Source organism: Loxodonta africana, chromosome 22, assembly GCF_030014295.1.
Source record: "Loxodonta africana isolate mLoxAfr1 chromosome 22, mLoxAfr1.hap2, whole genome shotgun sequence".
Lineage (NCBI taxonomy): Eukaryota > Metazoa > Chordata > Mammalia > Proboscidea > Elephantidae > Loxodonta > Loxodonta africana.
The window spans coordinates 70359296-70382327 of NC_087363.1; the positions used below are offsets into that span (position 1 = coordinate 70359296).

Consider the following 23032-nt stretch of genomic DNA (forward strand, 5'->3'; position numbering starts at 1 on the left):
TATTTCCTAGGAAATGTCTTTTGATTGCAAATAAAGCCATTACCTTGCAGTCGATCCTGACTCACAGCGACCCTATAGGACAGAGTAGAGCTGCCCATAAGGTTTCCAAGGCTGTAATCTTTATGGAAGCGGATTGTCACGTCTTTCTCTCAGTAAACAGCTAGAGAGTTCAAACTGCCAACTTTTCAGTTAGAAGCAAAGAAAATTTTACATTTTTGATCAGTAAAAACATTAAACTTTTGCTTATCAGTAAAATGACAAAAAATTTAAAACTCTCAGTTAACAAGTGACTTGGGGGGGAATGGTGGAGAAGATGAAGGTCAAATGGTAATTCTTTGTCAAATATGCTATGGGTTCATGGGTTGTTAAGCATGGCTTGTCGCAGCAAAGAAAGAAAGCCTGTTTTGTTTGGGGAATCAGAGAGATTTTATTGATAAAAATCCACTCCAGGCATCAACTAATCCACTGTATTTTAAAGGTCAGAAAACTGAGGCCCAGAAAAGTGAAGCATCTTGCCCTGGGTCACAGGGCTTATTGGCATATGAGCCTGTATAACTAGTTTTCTTACTCCCAGTTCACTGTTTTCATCTCTGTAAAAATTGTACCTATTGGTCCAACCTATTTGTCAGACCTTAACTGAACATCCGTCCTGGTTCCCTCTATCTGGGAATAACTGTAATAATTACCACCCAGGGAACGTTCAATAGATGCCTCATACCAGGAGGTATAATGTGAAAATTCTTCTACCCCTTGAAGGAACACTTCCATCTGCTCCAGGAGTTAGCAGTGATAGAAGTTACTTTTCTAGAGGGCGAGGAAGGGATTTTGTCGTGGAGCCCCCAAGTCAAACTCTACGAGCCATCATGCCTACCGCGTCTTCCCCCTAGCTTCATCCCCCGGCCCCAGGAGAAGAGCTGCTGTGCTCCCCCGGACAGGAAGGATCTTGCTCTGGTGAATTTTCAAGCACCTTAAAGGCTCCTCAAACTGTATGTTAGCCTATGTGAGAATCGCAGCCCGTGGCCCGGAAGGGACCCCAGAGCCCTGGTTTTCTCATGCAGCGCTCTACGTTCAGGGGCTATGATGATGATTACAGTGGAATGGTGTGTTACAAAGCGCTTTCACCTAGATTCTGTCTTCTTGCTTCTGGTAATAACCCCGTAAGAGAGGCAAGACAGACCATATTAGGTCCATTCTACAGATAAAGAAAACTGAGATTCAAGTTGCCAGAATACTGGCAGCTGAGACATTGTTTCTTCTGAAATTCTGATGGTTCAAGGGCAGATAATCTCAATGAGAGGAGAAAGTAGGAAAGTTAAAATAATAAAAATAAAAAGTCACATAGGGTAGCTTCTAATAAGCTCAGATTTTTAAAAAATTAAATACAATTTAAACATTTAGAAACTCCTTCAGTCTCTCAGTGAGCACTGATGCATGCGTGTTGTCGACCAGTCATGGTGTGGGTCTCGAGGAGATCGTGGCTTGTAAATCCTAGCCCCGAGTGCCTCCTCACCTCAGAGGGGTCCAAACCTGCAGGAGCAGGCTCTGGTCCACATGAAAAATAAAGCCTTGCAGTTGAAGATCCTGGTAAAATTTTATACCGTGCACTCTGAATTCTAGCCTCCAGCTGTTGTTGGTGGGTGGTGTTTGGGATTTTCTCCTAATGCGTTTCACCTTTAATGCACGTGATATCCTTTCAGCATCTCTCCCAACCCAGCCGTGTCAGCACTGAACAAAATCAATCATTCTTACTTTGTCTTTCAAACTGGGTGAGTCTCAGGTGAAGAGTCAGGTGACTGGTGCTCCCAGGACCCCTGCCCGGAGCCACAGCTTGTGCATAGCACACGGTGTGGTCCCATCCAAGTCTGCCCGCAGCCATGGTGGCCACATGAAGGGTCCAGAGCAGCGCAGGTCAATGTGCAGTGCGTGGGGCCACGGAGCTGCTGTCAGTCAGGCCGGAACTTCCCAGGTGCGCCTTTGGGCTCAGGTATATTTCAGACTCACTGAGCTCTTTCATGATTGAAAAGGCTGCTGGAAAAATTCCGGGAGCCTCACAGAGCACACAGGGGGAAACGGTCACCATCCTGCAGTTGCTGCCTCTTTTATCTGCAAACTCAGCCCAGCCTGCTGTTCTGGATTAGTAGGGCTCCGCAAGACCACTACCCATTTGTTCTTTTCCTGCCGTCTGCGTTGCGAATGTCTTAGGTAAACAAATCCTCCTCAGGGCTGCAAAGAAGGCCCGAAGGGGTATAATCCGGGAGTAATGATAACAGCAGCCAACATTTACTACAATTTGTAATGGGCTGGGTGCTGCTTATTCAGTGGTAGAATTCTCATCTTCCATGTAGGATACCTGCGTTTGATTCCCAGCCAGCGCACCTCATGTGAAGCCACCACCTGGCTGTCATTGGAGCCTTGTGTGTTGCTATGATGCTAAACAGGCTTCAGTGGAGCTTACAGACTAAGATAGACTAGGAAGAAATGCCTGGTGATCTGCTTCTGAAAATCAGCCAGCAAGAACCCTATGGATCACAACGGTCCAATCCAGAAGCCATCATGGGGATGGTGCAGGACAGGGCAGCATTTCATTTCATTGTACATGGGTCGCTATGAGTCAAGGGCAGCTAACAACAACACATTTTAATTGATTTCATCTTCAAAACATCCTGTGAGGCAGGAACTATGATTATCTCCTTTTTTCAGTTAAGAAAACAAGACAAAGGAGCTTAAGTAATTTTCCCAAATTCACAGAGCTAGAAAGGGATAGAATTGGATTTTGAACCAAAGTGGCATGGTCCCAGAGCTTGTGCTCTGCCAACTGCCTTTCCTTCAGAGTAGTGAGAAGAGACTGCTCCAAGGCCAGAGCATTTCCACTTGCACCCCCAATTAAGACATGTTGGAGGAGGTAAAAATGGCCATGTCCTCAAAGTTTTCGTCAAACATCTTCTCTTCTCTGTGTGACATCTCTCCCCCTCATTCCACACCCCTTAGCTCAATCTCTTTCTACCCCCTCAACCCTGTCCAAACCAGCTCTGGGTTGAAGGGGCCATATTACAACCATTTCCTGCTCAGAAGACTTGCACATCAGAGAGAAGGAGAGAAGGTTCCTCTTGGCCCTGAGAGTTCGTAAATCTGTGATGGACTCTGTGGAATCTAATGCTTTCCCTCCATTAAAGTTCTACATCAGTGAATGACGCAGTGGGTAAGCATTTGGCTGCCAACCAAAAGGTCGGCAGTTCTAACCCACCAGCCACTACTTGGAAACCTTATGGGGCATTTCTACCCTGTCCTATAGGGTCACTATGAGTTGGAATTGACTCAAAGGCAATGGGTTTGGTTTTTGGGTTTATCAATGCAGATTGGAGCAGTATTTTGTAGATCAGAGGTACTTGGCATGGCCCTTGGACTTTGCTCTCTAAAGCTAGCCAGTTAATTTTTAAGTCATCATTCCTTGGCTAAAACCCATTGCTGTTGAGTCAATTCCGACTCACAGCAACCCTCAAGAACACAGTAGAACTGCCCCTTAGAGTTTCCAAGGAGCAGCTAGGTGGATTCGAACTCCAGACCTTTTTGGTTAGCAACTGAGCTCCATTCCTTGGCTAATCATCCATTAAAAATATAGCAGAATCATGAAACCACTTGCCTCAAGTCAGCTCTCCCTCTGACGCCCCCATGTGTGTCAGAATAGATCTGTGCTCCGTAGGATTTTTGATGGCTAATTTTTCAGAAGTAGATTGCCAATCCTTTCTTCCAAGGTGCTCCTAAGTGTATTCAAACCTCCAACCTTTCATTTAGCAGCTAAGCTTGTTAACCATTTGCACCACCAGGGGCTAATGTAATTATGCTGTTGTTGTTACGTGCCCTCAAGTAGGTTCTGACTCATGATGACCCTGGGTGCTACCGAAGGAAACACTACCTGGTCCTGCACCATCCTCAAAATCGTTATGCTTGAGCCCATTTTTGGAGCCATTGTGTCAATCCATCTCATTGAGGGTCTTCCTCTTTCTCGCCGACCTTCTACTTTACCAAGCATGATAAAATATTGACCATTTAATACTATGTGCCGACATGCCTAAGGGCTTGACATATAATATCAGGCCTATTCCTTATGCCAACCTTATGGAGTTAAACAATTTACCCAAGATCACATGGCTAAATTCAGAAGGAGGATTAGAACCTTGGCTTATCTGACTCCCAATATGTTCTTGGCTTATCTGACTCCCATATGCTCTTGACCATAAGGCTATAGCAGATGTCTGGCTAGGACGGACTTCATTCTAGACCCCAGGACCCAGGAGCTCCCAGGGCCTCTAGGTGGTTGCCACTAGGTAACATGCTCACAATGGCCACGTCTTTGATCACTGCTACGATGAGCCTGGTTTCATTGTGAGGAGTTCTGACTCCCTAACATGTTTGAAGGCCTCGCACTGCTTTTGAACAGGGCTGGCAAAAAACAGACCAATGTCATGAGTCAGGGAGTCATCTTGACCTGACATGTAACTGAGCAAGGAAAGGTAGAGGCTCATGTGCCTGCAGCAGAGGGTCAGGGGGTGTTGGCGAGCTCTTGGAGACGTGGTTTTTGAGCAAACTATGGAAAGCCTGGACTGTCAAGCTAGTGTCTGGACAGCCTTCTGTTGGCAATGACAAAGAGATGGCACAAAAGCCCTCCGAGCAGTGCATGTCAGGTAGCAGTGGAGGCCCGGGAAGGGTTAGGACACTGGCTGTGAAAACCGGCTAATCGTTGTATCTGATTCCTCCAACCCTGCTTTGAAATTCAAAATTACTGTTTCAGAACTCTTTGCCCTTCCTCCTCCTCTTCTCCCTGACCCCAAAGCCACCCTGGGAATATTTGACTTTTTCCCCTTTAGAAAATCTTATCTACAAACAGAGCCTGCAGCGTGTTCACAGATGTGACTCTGAATTATTTAAAAGCTGTTTCCTTAAGAATGTAATTATGGTTGGGACTAAGGTATACTCATTTGGTGCCTGGGTATTCAAGCTACTTGGGTATTGGGGTAGAAAACCAACAGAATCACAGTTAATACATTGCTGGTTATAATGTAAGTATAAAAGGGAATGTAACTTAGACATGTGGATACCAATCCAATGTGCAAGAGAATTGTAATCACTCTGCAACTCACAGTACAGACCCTCAAGTCTTCAAGAGAAAATGCATGGGTTGTTGGAGTTAAAGTATAATGTCTGTTCATTGACAACACCCCATAGTGTCTTGAAAGCATATTTATGAACCTCTAAATTACAAGGTTGCTGAGTTACCACTCCTTTATCAACATTAAAAGATAGGTTTCTTTCCCTCCTACTCGCTCCAGTTGGGTTTTTATAAAGAAGCAAAACCAACTGCCACTTCCAGTTGGCATGGAAAACTATATTAGACAGAGCCTGTTTCCTCCCTCTGTTCCTCTGCTCACCCTGTTCTTTATCTGGGATGCCATCCCTGCCCCTCTCCACCATCTTCTTCCTGAGTAGTCATCTACTAGACTGTGAAGGGAGGCCTTGAGGGCTGCAGAGAGTTAACACACTTGGCTGCTAACTGAAAGGTTGGAGGTTCAAGTCCACCGAAAGACACCTCATAAGAAAGGCCTGGTGAGCTACTTCCGAAAAATCAGCCGTTGAAACCCTACAGCTCACAGTCCTACTCTGACACACATGGGGTCATCAAGAGTTGGAGTTGACTAGATGGCAGCTGGGTAGACTCTCAAGACTTGGCTAATATCACTTCTTTTATGAAGCATATGGCATGTAGGCATGAGGGGAGATGTGGCATTAGAGAAGCCAGGAGACTTAGGCAAGGGTAGAATGACGAAGGCACTTGGGTGCCATGCAAAGGCTCCTGGCCATTGTCCTCTGTACACCTGGGAATGATGATACCATCCTATGTTTACTTTTAGAAGAAGTTCTGGTTACTACAGAAGGAACAGATTAGACGGGTCCAACCCTTCAGGCAGGGAGACCTGCTGGGGGATATGGCAATGACCCAGACAGAGAAGAGGAGGGCCTCAGTCACAGTATGGCAGTGAGGGTCTGTCCTCCCCACCTTGTAAAGGAGGAAACTCTAGGCAAAAAGAGGAACCAAGGGTTACAGCTTCTTGTTGATGCAGGCAGAGTGTGACATGTGCTGCCGACAAATGGAAAGTATCTTGGAATTTTTTCTGTGGCCTACAGTCCTCAAAACCTGGGTCTTCTCCAGTTCAAACAGTCTCTCAGCGTCTCAGTGGGTTCAGCAGTGACCAACCAGACAAGGGGGTAGGCGTCCTGCTGCCTTCATCTGTCCTTAGGAGAGGCTCCTAGGTCCCTCCATCCTGTGGGCCAGCAGGGGTAGCTGTTACGCTCAGAAGGAGAAGCCAGATCAGTGTGGCCTGTCATCCAGGACTGAGGCTGCCCAGCAAACACACAACTCATTTCAGAACACACAGATAAAAGCCAACTGTCATTTCAAACATCTAAGCCCTGTGGTTTAATCGGAATGGGTCAGACAAGTTTATATCTAAGACCTACAGTTCTCAAATACTTTGAAGAACAAGTTGGTGGCCACAGAAGGAAAGTCTCATTATCAAGTGGCATTTGTCTGAGGAGCCCTTGCCAAGATCTGCTCTATACAGAGCCAAACCAGGCTGTTGGTGTTGTTACTTGCCATCGAGTCAGCTCCAAAGTGGGGCAACCTTATGTACAACAGAAGGAAAGCTTGCCTGGTGCTGCGCCATCTTCTTGATGGTTAGTATGTTTGAGTCCATTGTTGTGGCTTTTGTGTTAATCCATCTCATTAAGGGTTTTCCTCATTTTTTCTGACCCTCTGCTTTACCAAACATTGTGCCCTTTTCTAGAGATTGGTCTTTCCTAATGACATGTCCAAAGTAACAGGAAGCCTCTCCATCCTCACTTCTAAAGAACATTCTGGGTGTATTTCTTCTAATTCTGATTTGTTCGTTCTTCTGGTAGTTCGTGGTATATTGAATATTCTTTGCCAAGATTACAATTCAAATGCATCAATCCTTCTTCCGTCTTCCTTTATCATTGCCCAGCTTTCACATGCATACGAGGCTGACCAGTTACTGTCAAGTTGACTCCTACTCATGGTGACCCTATGTGTGTCAGAGTAGAACTGTGCTCCACAGGGTTTTCAATGGGTGACTTTTTCAAAGTAGATCACCAAGCCTTTCTTTTAAGGTGCCTCTGGGTAGACTTGAACCACCAACCTTCCAGTTAGCAACCAGCATACTAACTGCACCACCCAGGGACTCCCATTTGAGGCTAGCAGTCTCAAATATTCTTGTTTGTGTAAGTTCCTAAAAAAAAATTAAACCCATTGCCATCAAATCAGCTCCAACTCATAGCAACCCTACAGGACAAAGTAGAACTGCACCATACGGTTTCCAAGGCTATAATCTTTTTGAAATTCCCTAAGTGTGAAAAGTCATATACTCTCTTACACACTTCTAAGTTGTCATTGATTTTTCTTCATTAATTTAAAGAGTTACATAGAATATAGTTTCAGCATATTGTAAAGTATCGACATTTTAGTATAAAACATTGCAAAATTTTTAAATCCTACAGTATCTAAATATCATAATGATTTGATGGATACCATCATCCGCTTAAACATTTCTGGAACAGGCTCTCCTTTAGCGTCAGAAGTTTTATATCTCTATTTTACTCCCCCAACTGATATTTATATTTCATTCATTCACCCCCAAATTCTGTCCTAATATAAATATAAATACATTCTTGAAAATCTTTTAAAGTTTTAATTTCCTAAGACTATCAGACCATAACTATTTTTTTCTTCTAGATTGAATTATTATTGTAATTATTATTAGTTCACATCAAAACAACCTGAATATATTATAAATTCTGCTAATTGCTAAATACAGAAAGTAACATTTTGTTTGAATTTCATCTTTTAATGAGATGGCTGGGAGTGTTTGTTTTGTTTTGTTTCCACTTCGTTCACATCTGCGTGGATGAATATTGCTGATTTCCAGCATAAGATAGTGTTCAAGAACAATCTGGTTACTGATTTTCTGTTTCTTTCTTGGTATTTGCTTTCCTTTGTTTTTGTAGAGGCTAATAAAAAAAAAGCTTATATAAATAAATGGATGGAAATGGAGAAAATTCTCTTATAGCGATATCACTTTGTTCTAACTCTGTCAGAGTTATACGGCAAAAATCATGACTCATCTACCATCCAAAACTAACTTTAATAAGCTATAAGCTTACAACTCAGCGCCTTCTGGAGTTTTGTTAACCTCAAAGAATGAGGGACCCAGCCAGAAGCTTCCCTGCCCATCACTGGGGCACTCACTCAGTCACCCATTCCCATTGGGCTGTGTTTGGAACCCTGTGTGTGGGCAAACACACCATGGAAAGGTTAAAAAAAAAAAAAGAATTGCCATCTAGTCAAATCCAACTCACTGTGACTCCATGTGTGTCACAGTGGAGATGAGGTCCCTCTCCTTTCTGCGCAATTCTCTCTTTTATATCTTAAAAGAGATCAACTCAACGTACAACCTAATCCTGTAGATTGAATCCTGCCTCATTAATATAACTGCCTCTAATCCTGCCTCAGAAACCCTGGTGGCATAGTGGTTAAACGCTACGGCTGCTAACCAAAGGGTCGGCAGTTCGAATCAGCCAGGCACTCCCTGGAAACTGTAAGGGGCAGTTCTACTCTGTCCTATAGGGTCGCTATGAGTCGGAATCAACTCGATGGCACTGGGTTTGGTTTTTTGGTTTTTAATCCTGCCTCGTTGACATCACAGAGGTAGTATTTACAACACATAGAATAACCACATCAGATCACAAAATGGTGGACAGTCACACACCGCTGGGAATCATGGCCTAGTCAAGTTCACACACATTTTGAAGGGACACAATTCAGTCCATAACGGGGGGGCAGAAATGAAGAGGGGAGAAAGAGCGAGACAGACCCAGGCATCAGTTCATTCAATAAACAACTCCTCTTTCATGAAATACCTGTCATATTCCTAGCACAATGCCAGTTGCTGTGAAGGATCAGAAATAAGTTGCTTTAAGAAAAGCCCGGCCATTTACTTCCAAAAATCACAGTGAAAACTCTATGAATCACAACAGTCCAATCCTTTATGCGTGGGGTCACCATGAGTCTGGGCAAACTTGATGGCAGCTAACAACATCAGCAACAACAGTGCCTTGACAAACCTTGGACTTTAGGAAAAAAAGGAAAAGACAAGTCACTTGCATGGGCCCTGCCATCAGATGGCTTAAAATCTGGCTGGAGAAAAACAGACACAAAAACAAGAACAATTAATAGTCGGACAGTGCGACTCTGATTCTAGCAACAAAAAGCTTAGAGTTTAGAGAAAAGAGATGTCAATGAGGTGGGTGGATCTAAAAAGTATTAACGCAGAAGTTGGGCCTGGCTCTAGTCCATGAGTAAGAAGACGGCTTGGAAGTAAAGTCTGGGAGTGGGCAGCAGTATTTAAAGGGAGCAAAGGAAGCCAGGCTGGGTCCATCCCACAGCCACGGGGGAAGGGCACGTGAGGAAGCCACCAGAAGCACGTCCAGGAAGGGCTTCCTGGTCTGTGAAAGGCACAGAAGATCCGGAGGAGAGGTCAGACCATTGCAGCAGGAGCCCCTGCGGGGGCATGGGCAGAAGCTCTATGCTTATCCCCACAGCACAGCATGCGCTGGTACTTCCTGTGGAAGCATGAAACGAGGGGCAGGCTGCTCTTCTCGTTTAGCTCAGTTGCTCAGTTTCCATTAGGACCTGGCCACTAATTTTCCAAAATTCAGTAAAGAGGTGGTTCTACCAACCCGTTTAACCAACAGGAGCCATTGTGAAGCACGCCTCAGAACAGCTGTACCAAGCTTGCCTGCCCACCGGGGCACCAGGAGGGGAGCTTGCCTGCCTACCATGGCGCCAGGAGGGAAGCAGCCCACGTGAGCAGACATTTGTCTCTGTGGGCGCACTGTGCCCAGATCTGATAATAGCTAATTCCACCCAATATTAGAGGGGCTCACGTTTAATTAAGGAGTGGCCATTTGTATGCTTCACACTGGAGGTCCCTGTGGCCCTAGAGTCAAAAGAAGAGTCCTTCTGGGAATACACCAATCTTTTCTTATTTCCTCTGCTGAGCTCCTGCCCTCTTTGAATGCAATTATGGGAACAAATAAAATGGCTTAACTCAACTCCCCTGTGTCACAGGCAGCTCTCTGCTGATAAAACCAGCTGTGTGGGCAATCATTAAATGAGAAATCTAATATTTAACTAAGTTTAATAGTCTGTTGCTTTGGTGCTTTTCTGTGAAGGGTAGGATTTCAATAGAGAGCAACCAGCCATTCAAATACAACCTACATCGTCACTGAGTGATTAGAACACTGTGGGTCCCCACAGAGAGCCAGAGCTCAGAGACGCAGGGTTGGTAACAGGGTGTTTCGGTAGCAAGCCCGTTCTGGGCAAGCCTTGTAACAAAGAGCAGCAAAACAATGTTATCACCTGAGTATGGAACTGCTCCTTGAGGATCAGCATTTGAGATTGCTGACTAAGGCCAGAAACATAAAATTCAAATGTATGCGAATGGCGATAACAGCACATTAAACTATGAAAGGGTCTGTCCCAATTCTTTTTCATTCTGAAGTTTAGTAGTTCAACCGGGGCCTGACCCCAGCAAACTGCAGCCACTCAAGACCCTCACAGTTGCTTCTTCTCTGAGAACTGTAGGCGCAACATTGTTCTTGTTGGTAAAATCACTCTACCTTTGCACCTGTTCATTCCACTGGTCTCATGAGTTAGCATTTTTGTAGTTTGGCACACTCTGAGTCCCCTTCTGTTATCTACCTAGTCAAATCATGTTGGCAGGTGTCATGTAAAGCTTGAAGGTTCTTCTAGGGCTTTCATCTGACATTTGGCAGGTGTCTGCTTCTAGATGACCCTCTAAGATATATGCACTGGTCTCCTATGATATGCTCGGGTTTGAGTACTCTCAGTAACGTCCTTCATAATCCAGCATTAATTCAATATTAACTTATGTAGATCTTTAATCTTTCAAGCACCATACCAGAAAACCAAACCCGTTGCTATCAAGTCAATTCCAATTCATAGGAACCCTATAGGACGGAGTAGAACTGTCCCATAGTGCTTCCAAGGAGGAGCTGGTGGATTTGAACTGTTGATCTTTTGATTAGCAGCCTGAGCTCTTAACCACTGTGCCACCAGGGCTCCTCAAGCAACATTAAAAAAAAAAAAAAAAAAACCTGTTGCTGTTGAGTAGATTCCGACTCACAGTAACCCTGTAGGACAGAGTAGAACTGCCCCATAGAGTTTTCAAAGAACTCCTGGTGGATTCAAACTGCCGACCTTTTGGTTAGCAGCCATACCACTTAGCCACTACACCATCAGGGTTTCCTCAAGCACCACAAACATTTCAATTTAGTGAAAGTGTGCTTTGGTTTCATTTGGGCTTGTCCCAGGGAGTAGTGGTCTGTCTCTCTCTTCAACGCTTACCGTTCGAGAGTCTGAACCTTAGGAACTGCTAAGAGCCTTTAGCCTTTCCAAAATACCAGGGAGAGCCTCCCAATTCTTTTTAATTTCTTCTCCATCACAGACTTTCTTGGGCCAGTGGAAAAGAGACCATGTACGAACAGGGAGAAAGACTCAGGCCAAAACCCAGTACAGCCTGGGGATACTTCATTTTCAGGGTATGAACTGGTTTTCCACAGGTTACTGGAAACTAGTGAATTTTGTCCCTGTGATGGGACTGAACACTGATGCTTAAAAAAAAGAAAAGTAGCTATACTCCCCAGGAGCCCTGGTGGCACAGTGGCTAAAGTGCTCAGCTGCTAACCAAAAGGTTGGCAGTTTCAACCCATGGGAGAAAGATGTGGCAGTCTGCATCCATAAAGATTTACAGCCTGAGAAACCCTATGGGCCTGTTCTACTGTGTTATAGGGCCACTGTAAATCAGAATCAACTTGACAGCAGTGAGTTTGGGTTTTTTTGGTTTTATGTTCCTACCCTCTTACAGATGGTTTAAGTGTATCTGGAAAGGTTAGAAGGGTAACCCTCTTTGAGGAGATGATGTTTGACTTGATGGATGAGAAGTCAGCAAAGAGGTTTCCAGATGTAGGGAACACTAAGAGTAAAGGCCCTGGGGCAGCAAAGAACTTGAAAAATACTGTTCTTTTCCTTATTCTTCAGAGCTCCCATCTAGTCCTTCCACCTATAAATGTGAATAGAACAAGGACAATAAATTGTCACTTTCCCACAAACCAACTCCTGTCAAGTGGTTGTGTGTGTCTGGAGCATTAAAGGTCTGGGGCCATGTGCGCTTAGCACCAATGAGTGCTCATTCAGATCTGTTACCGCAGGTGTGGAACAGGGCAGTGGGCACCAAGATGGCATTTACTTATGAGTCCTTAGAGAGAGTACTCCTTCCCAAATTTGAACACATCACTACAAAGTAGAGTGTGCCATCTCTCGAACCAAATCTTTGAATCTCAGAATTGTGATCAAGCCTGCTTGGATCCCCTGAGATGTTACCACTATTGAATACTCTACACAGACACAGCCGTTCTTTCCCATTATTTACGAAGGACCCTATTTCTTGCATGCTAGTGGTACTCCAACTTCAGGTTTTTTGTTAACTCAGCCTGTTTGAAAACTAGTCTCACCATTTCTCCCTTCACCTTTTTTATTAAAGGTAAACATTCAGATATGTGACCAGCAATTTTTAAAACATTATTTGTCTTGTCCATTTGCTCACCACAAAGTTTCATGAACTCTGGCCCTTTACAGAAAAAGTTCACCAGTCCTGCTTGGAAATGACCATTCATATCCTTGAGTGTTGGTAGCTAAGTGTGCCTTCACGGAGGAAATGGTTCGTTGTCAAAGCCTCCCTGTCATGAGCTACAGTTTAACCTCCAGGTGCCTTGGCAGTGCCTCTGTAGAGTGACTCTTGGTTTTAGAGGGTGTTATTGTCTAAAGATGGTTCAACATTAGTTGTTCTATTGATTATTCATTTACTTTTTAAAACATTCGCAAATGATGGCTGTTCAAAATGATTGGTCAAGCCAAAAGTACTTTCTTGAAGATCAAATTTGCCTTCATTATGAACACAAGTTGTTTGAACATGTAGGCTTAAGGTGAGAAAGGAAGAGAGGAAGTAGGAAATTTTCCATTACATATTAGATGGTGAAATGAAGGGGAAAGGCCATTTTAGCAGGAGAGTAACAAAGCAGGGTGATTAGGGGCATCCTTTCAATTGGAGAAATATGTGATGAGGGCAGTGCTATGTTGTTACAAACTAAGAAATAAAGACCAAGGACATCTAAGGCACACACAGGGTTCACCTGAGCCCCTCTGACAAGCAGGTAGAAGTCCAAGTCCACAATATTGTTAAGTATTGCCCATATGATTTTAATCAACTAATATAATTATCTTGAGCCCTGGTGGCACAGTGGTGAAGAGCTCAGCTGCTAACCAAAAGGTCAGCACTTCAAATCTACCAGCCACTCCTTAGAAATTCTATGGGACAGTTTTACCCTGTCCTGTATGGTCACCATAAGCCAGAATCGACTCAACGGCAAGAGGTTTGGTTTTGGCTTGGGTAATATAATCACCCAAATTAAGGTCTCTAAAGACCAGATAACCTTATGTTTTCTTTAAGAAATTTGAATCCATGTTTCCTGGAAAAAAATTTAATAACATTTTAGCTTCTATTCTCCTTCCCTTTCCTTCCCTGGTTATCATGGCCACTCTATTTGGAAAGTCACACGTCCTTACAGCATATGATGTTAATTTTCCTAAAACCAGCGGTGTTGAGATGAAACATCTACCAAAGCCTCTACACGTAAGTGAGAAATGCCATGGAGAACGAAAATCTGCTGGGGGCCAGGGGTAGATGCGGAGTAGCTTAATATAGTGGAAAAAGTCTTCATCTGCCCAAGTTCCTGATTTGAGACTAGACCTTCCATCTACCAGCCATGTAACTCGAGCAAGTTCTTTAGCATCTCAGTTTTGTTCTCTGTGAAATGGGAGTAATAATTGTTACCCCTGGGACTGATGTAGGAACCAGTGCTATGTCACACAGGAAAACCCACGGCTCCTATAGGTATTCGGTGAATGTTTACTGAACCTGAATTTGTCTTTTTTTTTCTCTTTCAGAAAATTTTGACCTAGAAACAAATGAACATGTGCAGAAGGCCATAAATGACCGACAGATGCCAAAAGTAGAATACAAGAAAATTGAGATTGATGATTATAGTAAGTGCTAGGTTTTGTTTTGTTTTGTTGTTGTTGTTGTTATTTTCTTTTCTTTTTTTAAAAAAAAAAAAAAAAACCCAAACCAACAAACTTCTGTTCTGAAATGGTCCGAACATCAGCAGTTGATCGCTGTGCACGGAAGGCTTACCTCGGCCCTGTGGAGAGGCGGAGTCTCCTGTATAGCAGCTAGCAGTGCATTCCAGCCAGCACAGGGCTATCCTGGGATGGAGGAGGAACGTGTCCTTTGAGCTCACTGCACTGAGCTTATTGTATCAAAGGTGCTTTTAAGTTCCACATTTCCAGAGCCCAACTATAGCCACGCCTGCATAGGATGCTCTTGGCCTCAGAACCATGGACAGCTCTGACAGTGCAGGAACTGAAATTCCAGCAGGCAGAGTTGGCAGCCACATATGTTCAGGAATGGAAGTGAAGCAGTAAATTTAAAAAGTAGGCACAGAGATAGTGGGACATTCACCATGATCAACAGAGTACAGAGTAGAACAGAAAATAAGTGGGCATAAAGGTCAAAAGTCCAGAGAAAGGAGAGAAAATGTGAGGCACCAGCCAGAAAAATATGGCAGAACTACACCATAGGCGCTTTTCTATCTTGTCCATTTGGACAAAAGCAAGCAACCTCAAGCCAGGCTGGCCTGAAACTTGCAGGTATCAGGCAACAAGTGGAAACCTATAGGTGCTGTGTGGTTATGTACAGGTAAGAATGATGAAAGATCTTGATGGATTCAATTGAGTAGCAACTTGTTCACCTTAAATCCTGCACCCCTTTCCCTGCTGAAGTGTTGTCTACATAGAGGGCTGCAGTGGGGAATGCAAGGAGTGTTCTTGTGTAAGGAGCCAGACTGGAGAGGCTTTATACCCCCAAGGAAATAGGTCAAAGGAAAATCGAGCCTGTCCACTTGGATGGGATGCCCATCCTTGACTGGTCCAAACCTCCATTCAGAACCTGGGGCCCAATTTTTCAGACCAGATCCAAATCAGATTCATGAGAACCCTCAAATTAACTGGATATTTATTTTTGTGCCTTTCATGAGAAAGAACCAAAAAGCAAGAAAACAAGGCTTTAGATGGAGAGTGGATGGATGGATGGATGGATGGATGGATGGATGGATGGATGGATGGATGGATGGATGGATGGATGGATGGATGGATGGATTAATTAGACAGATGCATAAGCAAACAGCTCCCATACACCTTGTGTATCTATCAACCTCAGGATTGGTAAAGCCTTGTACAAAATGAAAACATGGGCCCCTCATGCACAACTTACAAACAATCTCAAGACTGCAACAGCAGAGAATTAAACCAAACACAGGGCCCTTGCACAAGGACACATGCCTGATAGCTCTCCATGGTCAGGATTCAGGTTCCCACACATCCCTCAACCACCAAAGCTTATCAAGCCTCTTCCATAGTATTTCTCATATATGCTGCTTCCTATCACAGCCTTTTTTAGCCAGATCTTTACTCATGTACAAGATGCCTACTGATTGCCTTAAGCCCAGTCCCTCTTCCTTCAATCCACCCCACACATTTATGTTACCATAATAACATTTCCCAAATCATAAAGTACTAGTGTGTGAATGGCACCACCTTCTTTCAAATAAATGCAGGAAAAGAGCTTTTAAGAAGCAATCACCTTTCCCACCTCGTGCAAACCCAGAGCAAGGCTTGACTTGGAAGGTAAGTATGAGAACAGACGCAGGAAAGAAGACGCAGCTGTCTGCACAGGGGCCTGCATATGAAAATCAGGAAGATGTCAGCCCTACTGACTTGCTTTTGTTTTGTTTAATGCTACTGGAGGCTCAGGCTTTCATTAGAAAAGTAATACGTCTTCAGGAAGGGCTCTCCTGAAATGTATTCACACAGCCATGGCCCCAATTCAAGGTCTGCCCTTGGGCTTATCAGTGGCAGAAAGCAGCCCAGACCATGTTTTATGGATATTTAAATGATAAAGTCCAAGGCCTGCCTTTCTGCCGTCCCTGGGCCATTGATCCAATTTGCAATCCATTAGCATTCAGCCAGAATAAGTAATCCGACCCCTTTCAGGGCTGAGCCAACTACCATGTGCACACCCAGCCTGGGGTGGATCCGTGGAATAGGAATTGTATGGAAAATGCCACTAATTCCAATTTAATTGCTGTGCCTTTGGTAATCTGAGTTGTTGTTAACATCAATTAAGAAATTCTAATTTAAGTAAAAAAATAGTGGGAAGGTTAATTGCGTTTGAGGAAGAAGGTGGTGAGAAATTTCTTAAGGTTTGGCTCTTACTCCCCTCTTCACTCCGTGAATTCACCCCACCAGGGACCAGATGCAGATGATCTTGCAGGCCACAAGGACACCTGGGCCTCAGCAACGCCCCCCGCAGCTCCTTTAGTTGTGGCTGTGGGGACTGTCTGAGTGTCCCCCGCACACACTGCAGTCAGCCATGAGAGCCATCTTGCTTTGCACCGAGGCCCTGCCTCTCATGCACCCTCCTAACCTCAGCCCCCATTGCTCCGTCCCTTTCTCTCCCATTCCCACTGCTCCCAAATATCGATTCCCAGCTGTGCCACTGACACAGCAGCCTAGAGGGACAAGACCAGAGACTGCGAGACGTTTAATTGCATGCTGCCCTAGGACGCCTGGCTGAGTGTGGCGCATGCTGCCCTGGAGGTTTCCATTGCTCCCTGCCTGGAATTCTCCTGTTAACAAGAGCTTAGGGCAATGCAGTCATTTCTAGTTTTCAGTGCATTCCTGTATGCAAGATTGAATTTCAGTGTCAGATGAAGAAACTAAGCCTCAAAGAGGTTGGGGGACTTGCCTTAGGTCACACAGTGAGTCAGTCACTGCGATAAAAATCTTGGCCAGCCTTCCGGTAACTTCCAGTCCTCTGTTCTGTGGATCACCTGCCAATGCCTCCTCCCAAGTGCCCTTCCCCCTCATGCCTCGATAGGTTGAACACATTGTGGCAAACATCGCTGTGGCTTTCCACTTATGGTTGGTATCGCCTGCCTGACTTGTCGCTATGTTTGTCTAGACTTGCCAATGCAGATCCTGAAGCCAGCCACCTTTACGGATACAGCCCACTACCCCCTGCTCCTGGTGGTGTAAGTATGGGTGCTTCTTTCTTTGTTAGGGCACTTGCTTTGGGAATCAGTGACACCATACAAAAGGCATATTCAGCACTTATGAAAAAATAATGATAAGCAGGAGAAATTTTAGCTCGTCAGCTAATGCCAAGTTCTTTGGGTAAATACTGGTGACCTCCAGAGGTTAAAGAGCTTATATAGCCTCTCCCCCCATACTACTTCTGGGCAATTTGTTACCATGAATGTAGGTCATGAATCCGACTTCACCAAGCACGCAACAATGAGTGAATGATGGTTCAGAAACGGTTGCAAAGGCTGATAGAAGGAGTCAGGCTCACTCCGAAGTTCCCAACAATATTTGGGGGCCAGGACTGGCCAGCCTTAGAGTCAGGCAGGGGACTGTGCCTCCCAGGACACTGGGCAACTCGGGATGGATAGAGCCTCAGAGCTGGGGGGCCACACAGTGGTCGCAGACTGCTATACCAGCTAGCTTCTTGCCTTCCAGTTATGGAAGGGTGCTGGGGCCTGATCAATATCTGCAGCTACTACACAGCCTTGAACACCATTCATTTGCCAAGAATTATTTATAATATTCCTTATGCTACTTAACAAGCCCTCTGGTTCCTATGTGGCAAACAATACTTTAAGTACTATTTCAAGCCCTCTGAAGGTGTCGAGTCCTAATTAGGGTACTTTGCATCTGGGTAACAACCCCGGCGTGTGCACTCTGAATAGCATGCTTCAAAGACTAACTATCACCCTGGGGTTTGGATGAAAGTTAACTTGCACTCATACTGCCCACAGAAGCATTTTTAAAGTGAGGTGCCACCCAGACAATTTAACAAATATTCTTACTCACCTCCCAATCTGTTCTTTCAAGGCCTGTGGGGCGTGAGAAAAAAGTCAGTCTTTAAAAGGGTCAGGATAGAGCAGAGGTCTGCACCGGGGCTGTTTTAGGGGACGCCAGTGCAGTTACCCATCTGAGGAAATGTGACTCTACTCCCATCCAGGGGACTGGGCCACTAGGTGACAAAAGGGCTTCATTGTATAGATGTCCATGGCATGAGTTCCAAGATCTGATTACATTTTGCAATTCATCCACTTTCCTTGCTATTTGAACTGGTTTAGCACTTTGGCAACAGCCCCCTAAATGTGCACACACACAGACATACACACACTTTCCACTTTGCCTCCTCTTAATAAGGGAGAATTTTCACAACACTTTTGAAGATGCTCATAATTTCAAAGCCAACCTTCCTTCCCCTGGTCTCTGATTTCTTCAGTAATCTTGAGGAAATCCCTAAGTGGTCCTCAGGTTTACAAAACCATTCACTTTCCTTTCAAAACTAGAAGTGGTAGAATCCATTAAAGGGCAGCCTATGATTTCATGGATTCAGGTAGGGCCTGAAGGTAGCTATTCACTGGTGCAAACTGGCTAATATATATCCTCATTAGCTAGCCTACAAGTCAGTAACTTTTGGCTTCTTCGTTTCTTGCTATGACTTTAAATATTACAGCAATGAGGTTTGGGGACTCCAGGACTCTAAAGGAGCTGTACTAAGTGTTGCCTGTTTAAAAAAAAAAAACACATCCAAAAGAAAGCAAGACACACACGCTTCACGTATAGCAATGTCATGATGTAACAACAGTCCTGCACCATTTAGCCCTAGGTGCCGTACTCTGGCGTCACACTTTCCTTCTTCTCCCCAGTCACTTACACCTCACATTGCACTTCCTGAGTCCTTGCAAGAGAGCAAGATGGCAGAGGCAGCAGGAGCTGTCATCTCTTTGGAGAATAGGATCACCTAGCTCGTCTTCAGTTGGCTCAGCTCTCAGAAAGTCCCATTGCCATCTGTTGCTGGGTCCAGAGTTGGCCTTCTCTCCTGCTCATACTTTCTCCACCAAAAGGAAAAAGCATTAAATAGCCTTCCCATACCCAGTGAGTGGTGTGCTGATTCTTCAATGGAAGCCCTGTTTATAGCACTGGCCGATTTCCCTGGTGTAAATACTCCACATGGGGATGATTTTAAGTTACCAGAGTAACATCACTGCATCACCAAGATGGGATGGCCATGATTACACATTGCCTCGGAGTGAACAGGCTGCCTCAGGCTGCCTTGCTTTCTAAGGAGGTGTGCGTGAGGAAGAGCTTGTATGTTGTTTCTTCTAATTTAACTGAAGAGAAAGATAATTCTTCAAACCAGGGGTCCCCCTAAAAGAAGCAAACACACTGTTGTGGCTCATGTGGTAAGGACTGAGGGGGAGCAGTATGAGAGATCTAGGCCCTGGGGAAGACAGAGTATTGCAGCGTTGGGGAAGACAGAGTATTGCAATGTTGGGGAAGACAGAGTATTGCAGCGCTGGGGAAGACAGAGTATTGCAGCGTTGGGGAAGACAGAGTATTGCAGCGTTGGGGAAGCACACCAGAAGGAGAGATTGGGAGGCTTTTTTAACAAAGCTTCCTACCCCAAATAAATGCTCTTTAATGACTCCCTTTGATGGTGCCCCTTTCTTTAAGGATGGTGCTAATGTCTTAGGCAATCTGAGCCCTGTTTTTCTCGTCACCCCAGGGTCTGTGGTTAATGCTCTGTTCACCCCTCTAGACAGCAGAAGCTGGAGACGTAGAAGTGTGCAGATGGCAGCTAGGGTCAATGGGTGAAAACTCTTAGGAGCAAATCCACAGGTGTTGTTAGACAATCCGCTGCTCCACCACACAGGGCTGAGGCCTTGGATCATCTTTTCCAGGGATGGAGCCCCGGGAAGCCAGAGCGTGGCTGAGAAGTTTGAGGTGAACTGGGAGACGGTGATGGTGAGCAGCCATGGAGCTGTGGTGGTGAAGTGTGATGGCCGTGGCAGTGGGTTCCAAGGGACTAACCTCCTGCATGAAGTGAGGAAGAAACTGGGCTCCCTGGAGGAGAAGGACCAGATGGAAGCTGTGAGGTGAGCTCCCATGTCTGGCCAGGGCCATTGAAAGGAAGCAGGCAGAGGGAGGACACAGTCTCATAACAGGCTGGGCCAGTGGGATCGGATTGTGTTTCTCGTCAATGCACACATTTTGCATGTAATTTTCTCAGACTTAGAAAAACTCTGGGCAATTCCAAATGTCAAGGGAAACTATTCATGATATTCTCCTGAAGACCCTAATAGTAGTTTTCTGAAAGCTAGGTGGCTCATTTGATTAGTTGACCAAAACAAGGTCTACAGAGGCAGAGACTTAGAGTTGGATCTCCACGTAGGTTGCTTGGTGTCTCTGTGTTATGGCCACAGGCCTTGGCCAGTTCCCCCACACACACTGTCATTCAGCACAAGGGACCAAGGAGGGAGGGAAGGGGCAGAGAGAAGGGAAGGAAAGAAAATGGAATTGCAAATGGATTCATGCAAGTGGGTCACCCTCATTACCCAGGAAAGGGCCCTGTACATTCCCAGGCCATGGTCAGTAATATAGTCCTAAATTCTGAAGAATGGCACATTTTTTATTGAGGTGAAATTCACATAACATAAAATTAACCATTTTAAAGTGTACAATTCAGTGGCATAGGGTACACTCAGTGTTGTGTAATCATCACCAATATCAAGTTCCCAAACATTTCATCACCCCTAAAGAAAACCCGTACCCGTTAGGCAGCCACTTCCCATTCCTACCTCCTTGCAGCCTCCGGCAATCACCAGTCTGGTTTCAATCTCTATGGGTTTACCTATTCTGGACATTTTATGTAAAAGGAATCATGCACTATCTGGCCGTTTCTATCGCTTCTTTTCCTTAGCGTGGTATTTTCAAGGATCGTCTCTGCTGCAACAGTATACACACTTCATTGTTTTATATGGCTGAATAGTATTCCACTGTGTAGATAAAAGATAGGCCAATTTTATTTACCCATTCATCAATTGATGAATATTTGTGTTGTTTCCATTTTTTGGCTATTATGGATACAATAATATGAACGTTCTTGTATAAATTTTTGTGTGAACATATGTTTTCAATTCTCTTGGGTAAATCACTGGGAGTGGAATTGCTGAGTCCTACGGTAACTATGTTTAATCTTTTTGAGGAGCTGCACCGTTTTACTGCACACAGCAGTGGACCAGGGTTCCAGTTTCTCCACATCCTTGTCATCACTCCTTATATTCTGGTTGTTTATTTATTTTGTTTTAGCCATTTTTTTTAGTGGGTGTGAAGTGGTTTTGATTTGCATTTCCCTGACGGCTAAGATGTTAAGCATTTTTTCATGAGCTTGTTGGCCATGCATATTTCCTCTTTGGATAACTGTCTATTCAGATCTTTTGCCCATATGTTTTTAGATTGTGTTGTTTGTCTCCGTGTAGAATGGTCCATTTTTGTTTTATCATTCCTTCACATCCCTATCATTGAGTCAGCAAGACCAACAGAGTGTTAGAAAGAACAGAATGAGGCTTAGAGCCAAGGGACAGATGCTGGAAATTATTTATTGAATTTTCCTTTTGAACTGGAAAAAAAGACGTCAAGAACCAGTGCCAGGCTACCACTGGCTTCAGGCCCACCTTACAGAAATAGAAATTTCCTTGTGATATGGCATACACGTGGTTTAACCACGAGGAGATGTTACAGGAACAGTTCAACCCACTCTACGGACTCAGTACTTGGCAAGGCAAGAAGGGCAAGGAAATACACATGTAATAAGGACTTGAATAGTGACAACTGTCATCTCCTCACCCTGAATAGGGGTACGTGATGTTAGACCCTGGGCACATAGGGAGGTGGATACAGTGCCCAGCTTAATATCTGTTGACAAAATAAGTGTAAATTACCTTGGCCTCCCCTATACCTGTTATTATGCTTGTATGCTTTGCAAGTTTAAAAGATTTGATCTTGGCCAGTGTCCACATGCATCCTTGCCATTCAACACAAGGGAGAGTGAGAGAGAAGCAGGGAAAGGGAAACCTTTAAAAGCATGTTCTGTGTTCTTTTTAAAGGATTGCTAGCACGTGATAAGTACGCAATATACGTTTTTAAAATGATGAAGCAATGAGTGAATGAATGAATGGCCCCTCTTATTCAGGGAGTTATGAGCTAGTTGAAAAGAGACAAGGCGATATGTTCAAACCCTGTATATGTTACAGATAGTAAATGCAGAGGCTGGAAGAGTCTCAGAGAGCTGAGACAGTCAGGGAAGGTGTATCTGTTAAGATGCTTTTGCCTGGAAGTCAAGAACATCAGAACACACACACACACACAATTCAGACATGCTTTCAGATTAAGGAGCTGTATTGGCTGAGATAACTGGAAATCCAGGGCTGATTGACCCGGAGGCCCAGCAGTGCCCTGAGACACCCAGGTTCCCCACCTCTCCTCTCAGCCAACCACAATGGCCTCCCACTAAAGCTGGTCTCCTCTGCTCACTGATGGCTGTCAGTATACCTGGCTCCAAGGTTCTTCAATGGTCTCTGGCAGGTGGCGGAGGGGGCCACTTCCGGATACCCTGCCAGCAAGGAAGGGGAGGGCCTTCCCAGAAGCACAAGGCAAACTTCTCAAATCACACTGACCCTAACATGCCCATTCCAGAGCCAGTCACAGACAAAGGGTGTGCATCCAGCTACCCAGAGACCAATGGGCCCACCCTGAGCCTAGGCATGGGGTCAGCCTGGGCAGGGATGGAGGGTGCGTAATGGAACAATAAGGCAGGGGGTGATGGACTTGCACCCAGCAGCGTTTGCT

At 44.8% G+C, this 23032-nt stretch overlaps 1 protein-coding gene across 1 annotated transcript in view; it reads left to right on the forward strand.

The window, feature by feature from the left end:
• Nucleotides 1-23032, forward strand: part of DPP6 (dipeptidyl peptidase like 6) — a 1008238-nt gene that overhangs the window by 971686 nt on the left and 13520 nt on the right. Inside the window, exons 18-20 of the mRNA XM_064275114.1 lie at nt 14156-14254; nt 17289-17358; nt 20086-20280. Coding sequence (XP_064131184.1) covers nt 14156-14254; nt 17289-17358; nt 20086-20280 — 364 coding nt within the window. The remainder of the gene's footprint in view (nt 1-14155; nt 14255-17288; nt 17359-20085; nt 20281-23032) is intronic.